Raw genomic sequence first — 18,059 nt, 5'->3', positions numbered from 1 at the left:
AATTGGGAAGATTCCTCCTGCTCCTGGTCTCGTTGCCCTGCCAGGTTTTCTGCAATGTCTGTTTTGCATACAGGTTTCTCACAAGGCCAGTGACTTTAATTGGGTATGCAGTCTAGTTCCCACACTGCGCACAACCTCCGTGGGGTTCCTAGAGTCTCACCTTGGGTGGTTCCTTGGGTCCCCGACTCTTTACATCTTCTGGTTCCACTCTTGACTTGAGTTGTGGTTCACATTCCACTATTTTAGTTATACTGTTCGGTCTCCCCCTGGGGGACCCCTGTGTATTCGTGCTTCTCACTTATTCTATTGACAAAGTATTGTGTGTATTGTGCAAATATCTCCAGGTAGGAGATATTGTATTATTAGTGAGTGTTAATAATAAATACATATTTTTTTATAACTACACTGTGTGGTTCTTTTTCACCTAACCCATACCTTAAGATTAAGTGCTGGTAAAACAAGCTGCTTTACACTCCTTCTGGGCTAAGCTTCAAAGATGCTCATCACAGCTACCACTTAGAGAGCTTTCTAAGGTTGTCACCATAAGGGTTGTCTGGATTAGTGCAGGGTGCTACATTTACATCAGTGAGCGCCATATACTAAGCCAGCCTATACAGTGTCCATTCTCACAAATAGGTATTGCAAACACACTCTAGGCTGTTTCTCTTGTGATTCATGGTCCCAAAGTAGCCTGTGGCAATAAATATTTTTTTTCACTCTGTTCATCTTATATTCCATGAATGTCTTTGGTGACACTCCCTCTTAGGATGGTATAAGCGGATCCCTGGTATTCCAGCTTCAGTAGAGAATGCCATTGGGCGGTTTACATTGCTGTTTATAACTATCCCTAACATGGATCAGTAACTTCCAAGTCATAAAACAGAAACAAAAGTTAATCTGTGAGTGTAAAAAAGAAGATTCCATAAAGCATAAGGGGTAAAAGGCAGGGCCAAGTGTGCCAGATAAGCATGGGCTGATTTTGCGGATCCACGATCCGCGGATTTTGCGGATTTGCGGATCGTGGATCCGCAAAATCCGTGGATTTTGCGGATTTGCGGATCCGCGGATTTGGGGCGGGGCTTCCATGCGAGTGCACATGCCTCTTGTGTGCATAAAAGATCGGAGAAAGATCAGTTCAGCAGATGAAGAGAAAGAAGCCCCTGCCGGTCACAAGAACAGCACGGGTATTGTGCTCGTGAAAGTCAAGGATGCAAAGGCCTCTATACAGCATCACAGCTGATTTTCCACGGTGGAGTTGGGAAGAAGGCACACCTGTCCAGCCTCGACGACGCTCACGATTGTTTTTGGGCTAATGAATGAGTCACTGAATTTGAGCATCAACTAGTTCGAGCGACCATGTGTGTGTTACTATGCAATCGCCCCGAAGGGCGCAGGGGTCCCTTGAGTGAGCTGTCCATCATAGTGGGTGAATGGCGGGAAGACGTGCAAACCGTGAGTGCGTGGGCGGGGCCAAACGTGCGGGGCTTCCATGCGAGTTCACATGCCTCTTGTGTGCATAAAAGGTCAGAGAAAGATCAGTTCAGCAGATGAAGAGAAAGAAGCCCCTGGTCACAAGAACAGCACGGGTATTGCGCTCGTGAAAGTCAAGGATGCAAAAGCCTCTATCCAGCATCACAGCTGATTTTCCACGGTACATTTGGGAAAAGATTAAAGAAAGCACACCAGCCTGGCCTGTTGTAACTATTTTACGATGGCGCCGGCAAGCTGCCAGCGCCATCCTAAAATAGTTACTAATTTAGCTTCAACAGGAAGCTCTAATAGATAAAATCGAGCACCTGCTTTATTTTATCTATTAGAGCTTCCTGTTGAAGCTAACTTAGTAACTATTTTAGGATGGCGCTGGCAGCTTGCCGGCGCCATCGTAAAATAGTTACAACAGGCCAGGCTTCAACTTTTGCCCCCGGACCCGCCGCTCGCGGATTTGCGAATTCTCGGTAAATTCGCGGGAGTTCGCTGATCGCAAATTTACCGAAAATTCGCAAAATCCGCGAGCGGAACGGATTTTAAGCTCATACTTAGTGCCAGAGAAGCCTAACCCAAACACAGTGAAACAAGCATCCTGGGACCTGTTTTAGGCTAACAGCCCTCATCAGCCAGGCTAAATTGAATCCAGTGGCAAAGTGAGCAAGGGACCCACATCTGGGCATACCCTGCCAACTTAGGGCAAACAAAGCAAACACAAGGAGATGATGGATGGAGCGCTGAAACATTTCAGACACTCACCCTCAGTCACAGATTTGGGTTGAATCCATCATCATTCTTTATCTCACGTCACCACCCCAGTTCAGACACAGCTATATGCAAATCAGTCTTGACCCTATGTCTCATGGGAACAGTCTAGCCCGAACTGCAAAGCCATGTCCTCCCTGGACCGGAAACAGGCACCCCGTCAGTTACACCCAGGAATGTAACTGAAGAGAGGCTGCTGGCACTAAGGGCAAGAAAATGCCAACATTCCAAAAGTCCCATTTTCAGAATTCTAATGAAAAATCTGACTTTACCATCAAACCAGGTTAATCATTACAATTCCATAGGTACCAAACATGACATATCTACCATCTTTCAATTTCGAATTATAAATTATTAAAGGTAATACGGAGTCCCTGATGTCCCCATAAGGGAGAGTGGGGCTCACAGTAGTGAATAACGAATATAGGAGTTTTTCACTGCCAGGACATGTAAAACTTAAAATTACCTGTCCAACCTTTTTTTCCCCTCAAATTTCTTTTTATATGTTTTTTTAGTGCAGGATCCAGCAAAATCAGTTACAAATGCACACCATCTCTTCCCAATACATTCACAGCTTTCAGGTAGTACAGTTGCTTGATGTACACAAGATAGTTGACTTTTTTTGAGTCTTAGCTGGCACTTGCTGGCTCCCCACTTTCATATGAAATCAAAACGTTTCCCCTTCTCCCCCCTCCCCCCTCTCCTACTTTGGCACTCCCTTAAACCTAGGGTAAGTGTTGGATGAAATAGGATTGGATAGTCATTTCGTGTGTACTCTTACCGTCAATTAGAGGCAGGAATTTCAAGTCCCACACTTATAGGCTGATACCAGGGTTCTTCGGGCTGTAGTGCTCATTTCCTAAAACTTGATTAAGTGTAGTGATCTGGTGGTTCGTGGACATACTGTTAATGGTAGGCCCCTCAATAGATACTTCACTAGAGGACCCCATGAGCATTCAACATTTTAAAAATTATCTCTAAAGTTGTCTGCTATTCTTTCCATCGTAAGAGCTCTCCAGAGGCTAGCATGCCACTGAGTAAGGGAGGGTGCTTCTTTCTTCTTCCATGCTGTCACTATCATGCATTTGGCTGCCCCAAGCAAATCCACATACTGACGTTGTCCTCCTTTGTCTGGTTCTGCAGGGAATCTGATCTTTGACCCAGGAGTGAGAATTCGAGAGTGTTTGGAATTGAATTTCCCAGGATTTCCTTGATCTGTGCCAGGATTTTCTGCCCAAAAAGGAGGAATTGTCAGGCAGTCCCACCAAATGTGACCCACAGCCCCTCCAGCTTCTATCAGAGGTCCCCGGGAATATTTGTTTCAGATTTGTAGGGTATAGGTACCAGTCATGGAGCATCTTGTAATGAGGCTCTCTCATACCTGTGGAGTGATTATTTTTTGGCAATATATTTCCAAATTGTTTTCCATTGTCTTTCAGTAATTTGGAAAGGGGCGACCACTCGGTCCCCCCAACGTATGGTTGGGTGCCCCGATCCTCCCGGGAAACCATTTTGGGCGGGGGCGTGTCTCGGCTGGTATGCCCGAAGCGGCGTAGCCTTGGCGTGCCTTTTCCCCCCAAGAGGGGTTGTCCTAGACACCTACACCGATGACCACGCCCAGTAGGCGTACCAGAGGAGGGTACACGCCCTCCCGAAGAAGAATAAATAGAGCGGGAATCCGAAGAAGCGTCCTCTTGTTCCTGTGCTCTGAAGGCCGCACCCACTCGTTGCTCGTGAGCCCTCGACGGAACAAGGAGCAATTTTGAGAACTTGTAATTCTTGTGTTTCTCTTTTGGTGACTTTAAAGCGAAGGATCCAGGACCGTGTTGATCGACTCGGAGCGGATAATCGAAACCATGTATGGCAAGAAGGCAGGAAAGGGTTCCGAGTCAGACAAGGTGCTGCGCATGTTGGTGAACAGAATAGCGGGCATGGAACGAAAAGTCGGACAAGTCCCAGTGCTTGGTCGAGATTTGGCGGTCGTCAAGAAGCAACTGGCCGCAATGAACAAGCCTGGTAACCCGAAGAAGGTAATAGGCCCGGCCTTGCCGGGAATCGTCCCCGAGGGTAGAGGGAAACGGGTCAAGAGGAGGGCGGTTTCAGGGGAGGTTCCGGTCCCTGAGGTGCCCCCGGTCACCCCGGTCATACCAGCTAATGACCCGGCACCAATCCCAGACGCGGGTCAACCGATTCCGGTTGTGATTACGCCCGCTAACGATGAGGATATGCCTCCTGAATTGGCCACCCAGTTGGCCGCATGGCTCAATAAGAAGGCAGGGGGTGCTACGGCGCCCGGAGATACGGCCGAAGAGGCCAAGTTACTAATCCAGCAGTTGCGGCAGTCGCGAGATGCCGCGAAGGCGAATCTTCCTCTGGTTTCCCCACAGGTGATACCGGAAGGACCGGCGGCTGGTCGCGAGAAAACGTCGGGAACAACGACCGAACCGGGTAAGCTCGCGTTGCCGCTGGCGGGGGAGGGCTCATTACCCTCACGAAGGGAGAGGGTGGTACAACATATCCCGACTGCCACAAAAGAGTTGATATGGGCAGACAAGTATGTCAATATGTTTTCGTTATTAACTGACCATCGCGAGATGGAATATGCTAAAACACAGAAAGATTTGTGGCACCCGAGCGTCTGGCGCGCCAAGATGGCGGAGTTCAGGGTGGAGGAGACAATAGCGAATTGGGCGAAGGCCTTTGCAATGTTTACTGCGATTATTGGTGAACGTAAGCCAGAGGTATTGACTGAACTGTCTTGTTATCAAACTCGTATAATGGATTTTTATGAGATGTATGAGGGGGACTAATGGAAAGGTTACGACATGAAATTCCGTAAAGCAAAAGAGTATGATTCCTCTCTGACATGGGACTGCCTCGACTCAATTTCTTGGCATAAGCAGCTCCTGCCTGGGACGGCAGGGACATCCTCGCCAGGCGGGAGTGGGTCGGGGGTTTCCCGCCAAAAGCCCCCGGTGCCCTTTCAAGCAGGCGCCGGTGGTGATCACCAGCCGAAAACCCGCGGGAATGGGGGAAAGCGGGGGGTCTGTTGGGGCTTCAATCGAGGCAACTGTAACAGACCACTGGGAACATGTAGGTTCAAGCATGTGTGTGCGGGATGTGGGAATTCCTCACACCCGGAGAGTTCATGTAGATCGAAAAATAACGGGGCGGGAGGTAAAGGAGGGTCCAAGCAGGACTGAGGTGGATCATTGTGAACAATTGCCTACTCCCGTTGACCTCATGGCTATGACTCCTTGGTTAAACAAATACCCTTATCATGTCTCCGCTGGGGTGTTGAGGAAGGGATTCTTATACGGCTTCCACATCCCGGCGGGGGATTTTCGTGGGGAACCTTTTTGTAAAAACCAGCTATCAGCACAGCATAATCCAAGTGTGGTAGAGAGAAAAATTGCAAAAGAAGTGAGTCTAGGGCGAGTGGCAGGGCCTTTTTAGCGCCCGCCAGTGGTGGATTTCATCTGTTCCCCATTAGGGGTGGTCCCGAAGAAGGGCCCGGGGGAGTTTAGGCTGATCCATAACCTGTCTGCTCCAAGGGGTTTCTCGGTGAACGATGCTATTGACCCAGAAGTTTGTTCGGTGCGGTACGCATCATTCGATTGAAGCTGTCACCATGTTAAATCGCCTGGGCCCCGGGGCGCTGATGGCGAAATCAGATATCGAATCAGCGTTCCGGTTGCTCCCGGTACACCCACAGGATCAGCGTTTGCTAGGTTTTGCATTCCAAGGGAGTTATTACATGGATAAGTGCATGCCGATGGGTTGCTCCATTTCTTGTGCCTATTTTGAAAAATTCAGCTGTTTTTTAGAGTGGGCATTCACCGAGGCCACAGGGCATAGGCATGTTATGCATTATCTAGATGACTTTCTGTTCTTGGGAGCAGCCGGCGACACAAAATGTGCGCAGGCGCTACAGGACTTTTGCATCCTCATGAGGGACTTTGGAGTGCCATTGGCACCAGGTAAGATGGTTGGACCATCTACTTCACTGGAGTTTCTGGGAATTGAGCTTGATTCTGTGGAGGGATGTTTCCGTTTGCCAGTGGGAAAGGTAGCTAAATTTAGGGCTTCCCTGGAACTTTGCCTTAGTAAGGGGAAAGTGACCCTGCACCAGTTACAGCAAACAGTGGGTCAGCTTAACTTTGCCTTGAGAGTTATACCAATGGCCCGCCCCTTTTCACGCTCTATTGCACAAGCTATGGTTGGTCTCAAAGAAGGGCACCACCGCACGAGACTGTCTGCAGAGGTTCGCCAGGATATGCGCATTTGGTTGGCATTTCTGGCGGACTTCAACGGTCGAGTCGTGTGGAACAAGCCGCCAGCGTCTTCAGACGAACTAGGTCTGTGGACTGACTCGGCGGGGAGCGTGGGATTTGGCGCCATCTTTGGTAACCGATGGTCGGCGCAAACATGGCCGGCGTGGTGGCACTCCTGCGGTCTCACAAGTAACATTGGGTTCCTGGAGTTATTCCCTATTTTTGTTGCTCTGATGGCATGGCCGGACGAGTTCAGAGACCGCTCTGTGGTGTTTTGGTCTGATAATATGACTGTTGTCGAATGCATTAACAATCAGGCAGCACGCTGCAAATGGATCTTGAGATTGTTGAAGGAAGTTGTGCTGCTTTGCATGAGACTGAATGTACAGTCCAGGGCGAACTGAATCATGCAGCTAATGCACTCTCTCGTTCACATATGCAGGCGTTCAGGGGTTATCTACCTACAGCGGACCTAGTGGCGGCACCATTCCCCGAGGCGCTTTGGCTAATCGGTGCCCCGGATTACAAGACCTCGTGGCAGCAAGTTTAGCCCCCAGGACAAGGAAAGCATACGAAGGAGCGTTTCGTTCCTATTGCGCATTTTTGGGTCCAACAGGGAGTCAGAACTGGGGTCAGGAGGAGTCCTTCCTGGGGTTCTTGGTAGCTCTACACCGAGAAGGCAGATCAGCGGCGACGGCCAGTAGGCACAGGGCGGCCATTTCATTTATGGCGCAGGTGCATGGCGTAAAAGACCCAACAAGTTCCTTTTTGGTGAGGGAAGCCCTTCGCGGCTGGCAGCGCCTTGAAGGTCGCAAGCAGGATGAGAGGCGCCCGATTGGCCTAGAAAGGTTGTCCCTACTTATGGCGAAACTAGTCGAGACATGCTCCTCCCAATTCAAGGCGGTTTTGTTCCGGGCAGCTTTCGCATTAGCGTTCCATGGGGCGATGCGGGTGAGCGAACTGGTCACTAGGAATAAAAAAGACGTTGAAGGAGGCTTGTGCAGGAGTCACCTCCTAATTAGGGGTGATTCGATGGTAGTGACGATAGCCAGGTCCAAATCCGACCAGGGGGCTACGGGAAACAGTGTCATTGTGCAGCGCATGCGAGGGTCCCCCACGTGCCCAATACTGTGTATAGAGGAATACTTGGTACTGAGGACTGCTACGTGGGGGGGAAGTTTGCTGAGGCACAGGGACAGCACCCCACTGACGAGGTTTCAGTTTCAGAGGGTGCTAGCACTGACAATCACTGCTGCGGGCATGGACCCATGCAATTTTGGGACCCACTCCTTTAGGATAGGGGCTGCCACTGAGGCTACAGCCAGGGGTCAGAGTGCGGAAGAAGTGAAGCAGTTGGGACGATGGTCCTCGAATTGCCTCAAAAGGTATGTGCGATTGCACATGTTGTAAGTCAATTGACATGCACTCACGCTTCTTGTCTTTTGTTTGAATTACAGTTTCGCGAGCATATCATGCGGGCGGAATTTGCAGTCGACCCAGTACCAGGAGACCAGCGGTCATGGATCACCGTCTGAGGAGAGAGTGGTGTGGGTCGTGGGCCACTCATACGTGAGGCGGGCCGGGGACGTATTCAAAGCAGGTGACGCGACTCGCGCAGCCGGGGAATACGGGTACAGAGTGGCCTTCCACGGAAGGGGCGGGCTCTGTATTGACCAATTCAAATCTTTTATTGAGGGTCTCTTAGGGCGGCAGAGGTCACCGCCATCTGTAGTCATAGTACACCTGGGGGGCAATGACTTAGTGACTCTGGGTAGACGAGTATTGTTCGAGCAAGTTTTGTCTGCCGTTAGCTGGTTGGCAAAAAGAATCCCGGGGTGCACGATTGCCTGGTCCCACAAAATTCCCAGGAAAGTATGGCGGGGGGGCCTTTCGGTGTCAGCACTGAACCATTCGGTGAAGAAGGTTAACAATAAAATTGGTAGATTGTTTCGCTCTGCGCAGTTGCACAGTATTCCTCATGGGTGTATTCGGGGTGATCACATGTATCTGAATGATGGGGTTCACCTGTCCCGGGAGGGGAATGTTTTACTCATAGGAGACTTCGTAGCATGACTAAGGGGTTTGAGGAAGCATGACCTTTAGGAGGAGTCTGGGGGGGCCGGATAGCCGGTCAACTATCCGGCCTGTGGCGGTAAGGTCATGATCGGTGAGCAGTAATTTCAAGGTCCCTAGAGAGGGGCGCCACCCACTATGGATGGGAGCGCCCGGGGGGAGGCGGCCATTGGCCCCTCCCACTGAGAGGCGGAACCCACTAAGGATGGGTCGCCTAAGGGGGGACGGCCATAGGCCCCTTCCAGGGGAGGAGGTGGCTATATGCCCCTCCTACGAATTTCCCGGGGCCCGGGTATCCGCAACGGCAGATGAAGAGTGTGGGGATGGGGGGGAGTCCACGCTGTCCTTCCTACAGATACCTCACACGGGAGCTCGGACGACCTTTAAGATGGCGTCGAGCGGAAAGGGGGGCCCCCAACAAGACAAGGGAAATTGCACTTGGCAATGAGGGTACAGTCCTCTGCGCATGCGTCATTCACACCGTGAGGGCGACAGTTTTGGTAGTAGGGATCTGACACCGGTTAAGACCTTGCCGTTGGCCCTTAATGCTAGGATGTACAATTTTAATTTAGAATGTATGCATATGCAGGATGTTAGACTCGGCTAGGAAACCTTTGTATTAGAGATTTGTTAAGGTTAGCCAAAGAACATGTCTTCATCGAAATGTAATAAATGTAAAATTGTACATGATTATGAAACTTTTATTTAATGTTTTAAATTTTGTTTCATATTTTAATAAATACGGCCGGGAGGGTGACTCCCTCCCGCCTTTCAAAAGTTCAGAACTGCGTCCGACTTCCCATCCTTGGGGATTGTGTTGGGAGGGGGTGACGGGCATCCCGGCCCTATGGAAAGGGGCGACCACTCGGTCCCCCCGAACGTATGGTTGGGTGCCCGATCCTCCCGGGAAACCATTTTGGGCGGGGGCGTGTCTCGGCTGGTATGCCCGAAGCGGCGTAGCCTGGGCGCGCCTTTTCCCGCCCAAGAGGGGTTGTCCTAGACACCTACACCGATGACCACCCCCAGTAGGCGTACCGGAGGAGGGTACACGCCCTCCCGAAGAAGAATAAATAGAGCGGGAATCCGAAGAAGCGTCCTCTTGTTCCTGTGCTCTGATGGCCGCACCCACTCGTTGCTCGTGAGCCCTCGACGGAACAAGGAGCAATTTTGACCCACCCACCAGCCCCTTATGGCAATGTTTGTTTTGCAATAAAGTTTTGCTGTGATAGGCCCCATTTTTTCCTCCGTATAAAAGTAAATGAATGTTTAGATTGAGGATGTGCCTTCTATCTGTAGGATTCTGTTTTTTTCTTTTTAGGAGTAAAACAGGTTTGATACAATTAGGCATGCTGATATTTGCTTCCTTAGTAGGTGAACAACTGTCGTATTTATTTTTTGGTCGGGCGGTAAGGTCATGATCGGTGAGCTGTGATTTCAAGGTCCCTAGAGAGGGGCGCCACCCACTATGGATGGGAGCGCCCGGGGGGAGGCGGCCATTGGCCCCTCCCACTGAGAGGCGGAACCCACTAAGGATGGGTCGCCTAAGGGGAGACGGCCATAGGCCCCTTCCAGGGGAGGAGGCGGCTATATGCCCCTCCTACGAATTTCCCGGGGCCCGGATATCCGCGACGGCGGATAGAGAGTGTGGGGATGGGGGGGGAGTCCACGCTGTCCTTCCTACAGATACCTCACACGGGAGCTCGGACGACCTTTAAGATGGCGTCGAGCGGAAAGGGGGGCCCCCAACAAGACAAGGGAAATTGCAGTCGACAATGAGGGTACAGTCCTCTGCGCATGCGTCATTCACACCGTGAGGGCGACAGTTTTGGTAGTAGGGATCTGACACCGGTTAAGACCTTGCCGTTGGCCCTTAATGCTAGGATGTACAATTTTAATTTAGAATGTATGCATTTGCAGGATGTTAGACTCGGCTAGGAAACCTTTGTATTAGAGATTTGTTAAGGTTAGCCAAAGAACATGTCTTCATCGAAATGTAATAAATGTAAAATTGTACATGATTGTGAAACTTTTATTTAATGTTTTAAATTTTGTTTCATATTTTAATAAATACGGCCGGGAGGGTGACTCCCTCCCGCCTTCCAAAAGTTCAGAACTGCGTCCGACTTCCCATCCTTGGGGATTGTGTTGGGAGGGGGTGACGGGCATCCCGGCCATATCAGTCCCTAAAACATATTCCCAAAACTCCATAAAGCGAGGTCTAGGTGTGTGTAGAGTCAACAGCAAAAATGCATATAGGAAAGGGACTACTCACCGCAATGATCCCACCCTCCTTGTCATGAATAGCTCATAACCACCCCTCCTGCCCTACAGTGAACAGTGTTACCCATCAAGAAACCCACCCCTGTCCCGTGCACCCAGCACGCCAAAGAGATTGTGTGTCAAATGTTACATTATACTTAGGTGTATTTAGAACATTTAGACCTTCTTGTTATAATTGCTGAGTAAACTGTCAATAATGGTGAATTAGAGCATTCAGTTGTTCAAGGTAATGTTTACCAAATGATTTTTCTATGTTGTTTCACTGCCGATAAATGCTGCTGTCTGTTGCAAGGTTTGAGGTAGAAATGCCGATATCTGAACCTTTCTGACGCACACGCATGCTACTAAAACGTGCGCGCTACGTCATCCTCTTTGGGTGTGGCTCGGCTATAAAAAGCCACACCCAAGTCTTCCCGATGCTTCGTCTTCTGCCGCGCCCCTTGAGAGCAATCGCCTGGGAGCGTCCTGGAACCTGATCGCCAGCCAACGCCCGGAAACCTCCAGAGAACTTCGGATTTCTTCTTCTTCACGCTGATCTGCGCGCATCACTGCAAAACAAGAAAGACACAAGCTAAGTGAAATCTTTTGCATTAAACGCAAGGCGCCCTACGCAAGCAAGCGAGAAGAGATTTTAAGAGATTACAAGAGACTAGAACTTACCTGACAAACTCTTTAAAGGCATTCTGTGCTTCTGATTGAACTCATAACTCGCAGTTTGAAACAAAGAACAAGCTTTGAGAAGTATCAAAGTGTAAAGCAATTTTTGATCATAGTTTTGATATTTTTGTTTGGCAATCTGTTTCTTGTCAATGTCATTATTATTTAGGTGGTGAATTCGAAGAAAGACAAGATAGAGAGTATTAAGTAAGTGAAATCTACAAAGGAGGTGTTAGGGTTGTGAATATCCAGTAAGGGAGTTGAATAACCAGTAAAGGAGAGTAACTTATTCTCGAACACTTGTTTTTTCCTCAGGAGAGAGGACTTGATTCTCCTTCTTGAATTCAACTCATCCATCTACACAGTCTACATCGCCTCAACCTTCCCCGACGACAACACGGACGCGACGCTTAGTTACTTACTGTCGCAGGTAGGCTTAAAAGAATTAAAGAATTAAAAAGAGATAACTGTAAATTGTAGAAGTGCTAGTAGTTAAAACAGAAAGGAGTTAAGGGATAATAGTTACAAAAGTTTCTTTGTTGCCTCGCAGGTCGACAACCCAGGAACCAGTAGCGTCCATTATCCGGCCTCCCTCCCCTTTTTCTATTTGATTACCTAGGTGTTTAAACTATCACTAGGTGTTGCCTAGAATTCGGGGAAGTTGGTCCATAACGTCTCTGCGAAATCCATCTGCAAGCAACTCACAGGTAAGAGTGCTTGTAGTCTTGACACTCCTAACAAACTTTTCAATGGGTGTTAATTCTCAAGTTACCGTTTCTCTGATTTCTGGGCTCAATGCCCATTGCTTGAGCTGGAAATAATGATAGTGTTCAGAGGTTGGGAGGTTAAAATCCTGTGGGCAGTGTTTTAAAGTTAGTATGTCGTAATTATGGAAGAGGTCTGACAGTGTAAGACATACCCCTTCCCTCCAGGCATCAAAAGGACCTGGCCACATAGCCGGTGAGAATGCATGATTGAAATGGATCGGGCTGTATGGGGAGGGGAAGGTCGTCCATTCAGTTGCTTTTGTGTAACTTCATCCCACACCTTAGGTGTAGTCTGTGTCTGTTTTCCAGAGCATGTCCCAGATCGTTTCCCCCACTATCGCTTATCCATGTGCAACCAGTAATTATCTGATTGCCTTATTGACCATTTTGCTATTACTCTAAGCTGCACTACTTTATAGTATAGGTCAAAGTTTGGGAGGGCCACTTCACCCCGTCCCTAGCCCTTCTAAGAAGTTTGAAGGTAAGCTGTGCTTGTCCGTTTTGCCACACATAACGCATGGTCATTATGCGTAATATAGCAAAAAATCATTGTCGGGGGTGATTGGGAGTGCCTGGAATAGATAGAGTAAGTTTGGAAGAATCGTCATCCCTATTGCTTGTGTATGGACCAACCAGGAGATACAAAGTGGTCTCACAGTTTAAAGTCATTCTGTAGTTGTTTCAGGAGAGGTGGAAAATGTGCCCTATATAATCCCCCTATAGTAGCTGTAATCCTCACCCCCAAATATGTAATGTTGTGTTTAGCCCTGTGAGAAGGGAAATCCCTTAACAGGGAGTTCATTTCTCCTTCTTAGACAGTAAGATTTTAAATGAATGACTTGGAGAGGTTACCCCGGAATCCAGCTGTTTTTCCAATGTGTTGGAGTTCTTCCTGCAGGGCCATTAACAAAGCTTGTGGATCTGTTATTGCTAGAATAATGTCGTCTGTGAATAGTGACATTTTATGCTCATCTGACCCAAACTGTATTCCCTTGACCCCTTGTGTTGCTCTTATCCTGGCCACAACGTGCTCTATACTTAGGGCAAGCAGTAAGGTCGATAAGGGACACCCTGTCTTGTGCCCCTACCCAAACTGAAAGTGTCAGAGCTGAATCTGTTGACTAGTACTTTGGACTGTGGTTGCTTATAATTGGCTTTAATCATATTAACAAACGTCTTGCAGAACCTAGATTGCTTTAACGTCTGGAAGAGAAAAGGCCATGCCACTCTATCAAACGCCTTTTTGACATCAAGTCCCAGCAAAATTGCTGGGATCAATGAAAACTGGCAAATTGGGGTGTATCAGTTAGGGCATTAGGTCTTCCAGTCTGGTCGCCAATATTTTGGAATATGGCCTGGCACCTAAGTTTAAAAGCACTATTGGCCTATATGAGGAGCACAGTTGTGCCTTTTTCTCTGCTTTGGTAGGACCGTTATCAGGGCCTCGCTCATTGAGGGTGTGATCGCAGAATTTGATGTTATATGGTTAAATAGAGAGGTCAGATGAGGCACCAGTTCTATTGTATATATTTTATAGAAATTAATTGTTAGACAGTCTGGTCCTGGTGACTTGTTTGGTTTTAAATGCCCTGATAGCTAATTGTACCTCTTCCTCAGTTATGGGGGCACTTAAAAGTTCATTCTGAGAGGCTATGAACTTGGGGAGATTGATTGAATCCAGCTATGCCTCTTGGGCCAGAGGGTCTGTCTCATCAGCCTGATATAGAGACTCATAGTACACCCTGAAAATGTGTACTTTCCCTATCTCCACGTTTTCTAGTTTACCTTGTGTGTCTTGTATGTCCTCTATGTATTCTCATTCTCTTTTGACTCAAAGTTGTCACGGCAAATGGGCCCGACAATATTTCCCTGATCGTATGAGGTACATGCTACAAACAACAACCACAACCCGCAAACAATCATTATTGGACTTGAGCAAGCAATGATACAATTTTAAAAATCTACCCACAGACAGCCGTTCAATGACACTGTACGATTTTACCAAAGCATTTCAAGACACTTCTGAAAATCTACTCTAAGTGAAAATAGGCATCAAACACCTAATTTGCTTTTGAAATAATTAAATTAATAGTCCTTGCATGTGCGCAAGTCACAGAAGTAGCTTATAACTACATCCTCCAACCAAAGTCCCCTAATGGACCATTTCGAAGTCACTTGAATTGTTAGACCGCACCATTCTGGCCAGAGATGACAATCTAAATTTCAAATACCATGATGTAACGTATATGGCAGCATCCTGGCTCAACAAGACACAACCATCAATGCAGTTGAAGAACGGTATAAAGTCTTCAACGATACATGAGGCCAAATCCACCCTATCCTGTACCAATTCGAGGAAATCCTACAAACAGGAACAACATTTCCAAGAACTTAGGAGGGAGTGTATAGCCTAAATTAAAACTAAAATATTGAAAAGGACCCACCAGAATGTATAAAATTCCATAATGTAAAGACAAACCCTTTATAAATAACAGAGAACTATACTAACTAGAAAGCATGGCACAAACAATACTATATACTACCACACAATCCAACATGCACTAATATCTAGTAGGAACCATGAAGTAGACTAAAATATATTTGTTTACTATAAATATTTCAATTACATTTAATATTCAGTCTCACACATATAATCAGCAACAATGTCAATACGTCTGATAAATAAATATAATTTCATCCAAAATTGATAAATAAATACATTAAACCCCCAATAACACAGCATTAAGTAACTTAAAACCAAAAAGGTGTAACTCAGCAAATGGACATTGATGAGTCAAATTCACTTTTTTTTAGTTCACAAAATTTGTTCTGTGTCTGTAGCATAAGTTCAATTTTGGATAGGTTAAATTAAAAGAAAATGTTAGACATCTATTGAAACACAGTTTCAAGTAATGTGATAGTTAGATGAATGTGTCAGTGACAACATTACACAAACTACAGAAATGCATCAGTTATTGTTAGCAGAGCTGAATATGACTTGCGCTCCTACCATGTACTACCTATGACCTCATATATTACTTCCCTCATGACATCATTTATGGCCTCATTGATGACATCTCAAATGACATCATTGATGTAATCACGATAACATTAATATAACACTCACTGACCTTAACAGCTACTCACACCCCTACTTATTAATCCATACAACCACTTACATATCCACTCACCCATACAGCTTCTCCACAGAGCCATTCTCTCACTTATACAACCACTTAAAACCCCACTCATACACCCACACAAGCACTCACACTTTTCCTAACTTGCCCATACAGCCACTCACATAGACATTCATTCTTCAATAAAGCCATCCACCCAATCAATCAGTTAAACAAACATCCACTAAAACATGCAGTCAGTCACCCATACAGCCACTTTCACACACAATTACTCACACAGCCACTTGGTCACCGATAAAGCTGCTAACATGTCCACTCACAGACCCATACAGCCACTCATGCAGACAGAAACTCACCCATAAAGGCCCTCATATACCCATACACTCACATACTCACTTACTCATCCATAGAGAAACTCACACACCCACTCACCCATTTAGACTTTCACACAGCCACTCAATCACCCAGACGGCCACTCAGACAGCCACTCACTCACCGATACAGCCAATCAAACAGCCATGGACTTTGATAACAGAGAGCAGGAAAGCGATAGACAGGGACACTAAACTGATTTTATAGGGCAGGCGTCAGAAGTTGCAGCAGCACGACACACCACACAGAGCAAGCGGGATGGCAGTGCAGCACAGAGGACCATGGAATGCAATAGGGAGGAGACTGGGACATGCACATGGACAACAAAGAGCAGAGGGGAATAGAGTCAAGGGCAGCAAGTTGACCATACCAGAAAGACAGGAGGGAGAGATACAGCATGACAGATCATAAAGGGAAGGAGGGAGGGGTACGACAACAGACCAGACAAGCCAGGAGGGAGGGGATTGTGGCCTCCAAATGGAAAAGGAAGGGCAAGGGGCAGGGGAAAGAGGCAGGACAGGAGTGGCAATATGGCAATATGACCATGGAGGGCTGGAAGGATGGGCACTGGAATCACAACAAAACAGTGAAGGCAACAGTGACACTATAAACCACACTATAGACAACATAAGGGAAAGTATGAGGGGGTCAGGAGCAGAAAGGTGACCACACAGAGCAGGTGGGAGAGGCAATACTGAAGAACATGTTTTGGAAGCAGAAGAGTTAGTGAAAGCACAACAACCATGGTGGGCAAGAAAGAAAAGGCAGGGGAATGCACTAAGGACCATGGAGAACAGAAGGGAGGCATAAGGGCTGCAAAACAGGTAAGAAAGAGCTTGGGATGGGCTTGACAACACACCATGCAGGACAGGAAGGAGGAGCAGTTGTAGTACAACAAAGCATGGAGGGCAGAAGGAAGTGGCAGCATGGAGGATAGGAGGAAGGGGATAGGGGCATGGAACTTTGACAGGCAGGACAGAGGTAGGAGAGACAGTTCAAAGCCATCTGACCATTAAGGGACTGTGGGGGAGGCAGTGGCAGATCACCAGAACACTCAGAGTAGATAGGATGGGCAGTGGCTGGCCCATGGCACACGGTGGGCAAAGAGGATGGAGCAGGGGAATGCTTACTGTAGGAAGCTGGCTTTCTGTTTAGTGTACTAAAAAGAAGTACAATGTGCAAAGAGTCCAGTGAGTCCCAGATTGGTATACAGAGGAAAAAGTAGATAATACTAACTCTCTATTTGTGGTAGTGTTGGAGAGCAGTTAGGTTTTTCAGAGGGTAGGGTTAAGCATGTGTTGTACTCATAGAGGTAATAAACACACTCAAGAAACAATTTGAGATCAATTTTCAAAAATAATACTTTGTTTTATATATATTTTCAAACCAAGAGCTTCCTTCACAGCTAAACACCTATTTTCCTATGAATTATCAAATTACAAACATTGAATTCCTTTCTGACAGTTAGGGTAGCAGCAGGCCAAGGTCCAATGTTCCACCAGCAGGTCTTTGGGAGCGCCCTGGATTCAGCTGGTAGCAGGGTGCTGAAGGTGGTGGTTGCTGGTATGCTATGAAGAAGGGGGGCACCAAAGAAACAGATTGCTCCTAAATGAGGGCTCAGGTCACAAGGTCTACTGAAGCATGGCTTGTCAGTGCCGAAGCCTGGTGGGCTTTATGCTAAGCAGGTTTGGCGGCCAGGTTCTGATTGTTATGATGTTCATTGTGTACACGGGTAAGCAGGTGTCAGGGGCAATATAAGGACAGCTGGGCCACTCACTCACAAAGTGGGTCTCAGAAGTACAATACCTCACGAAGGGTGCATGTTTCCTGGGGATTTGGAGTCCGGAGTGAACTCTTTCGTCTGTGTTGGTTGTAGGTGGTCTGGTACCCCAAGAATTGGTACGGCACAGCTCTGTTAGATCCTGGTGTCTACATGGTGGGGAAATAGATCTGACCTCCAAGAGTAAGAGTTCCTCTTCCTGGGCAGCTGCAGCATCAGTCAGGCCGGGTAGCTGCAAGTCTATAAGCTGAATTCAGTGGAGTGGCTCCAATACTCCAAGGTAGTTCTTGGGTGATATTCAAAGGACTGAAGGTCCTCTTGGGATCTTAGAATTCTCACAGTGGCAGCATGAGACAGCTCACCACAATGGATGAGTCTTGCAGCAGCAGGGAGGTTTTTGTGCAGGCACGCGGTTCTCAGTATTTAGCAGCCTATCTTTGTCCATTTTCTTCTTAGGTCCATCAAA

General features: G+C 47.5%; 1 protein-coding gene across 1 annotated transcript in view; it reads right to left on the bottom strand.

The window, feature by feature from the left end:
* LOC147684547 (vomeronasal type-2 receptor 26-like) overlaps positions 1 to 18,059 on the bottom strand; it is a 126,108-nt gene that overhangs the window by 87,043 nt on the left and 21,006 nt on the right. The window contains exons 2-4 of the mRNA XM_086939707.1: positions 11,957 to 11,969; positions 11,538 to 11,609; positions 11,281 to 11,425 (exon numbers count right to left, since the gene is read on the bottom strand). Of these exons, the coding sequence (XP_086795833.1) occupies positions 11,281 to 11,425; positions 11,538 to 11,609; positions 11,957 to 11,969 (230 nt within the window). The remainder of the gene's footprint in view (positions 1 to 11,280; positions 11,426 to 11,537; positions 11,610 to 11,956; positions 11,970 to 18,059) is intronic.

This window comes from Lissotriton vulgaris, chromosome 10 (genome assembly GCF_964263255.1).
Source record: "Lissotriton vulgaris chromosome 10, aLisVul1.2, whole genome shotgun sequence".
NCBI lineage: Eukaryota > Metazoa > Chordata > Amphibia > Caudata > Salamandridae > Lissotriton > Lissotriton vulgaris.
This window is presented reverse-complemented; position numbering and strand designations above follow the sequence as displayed.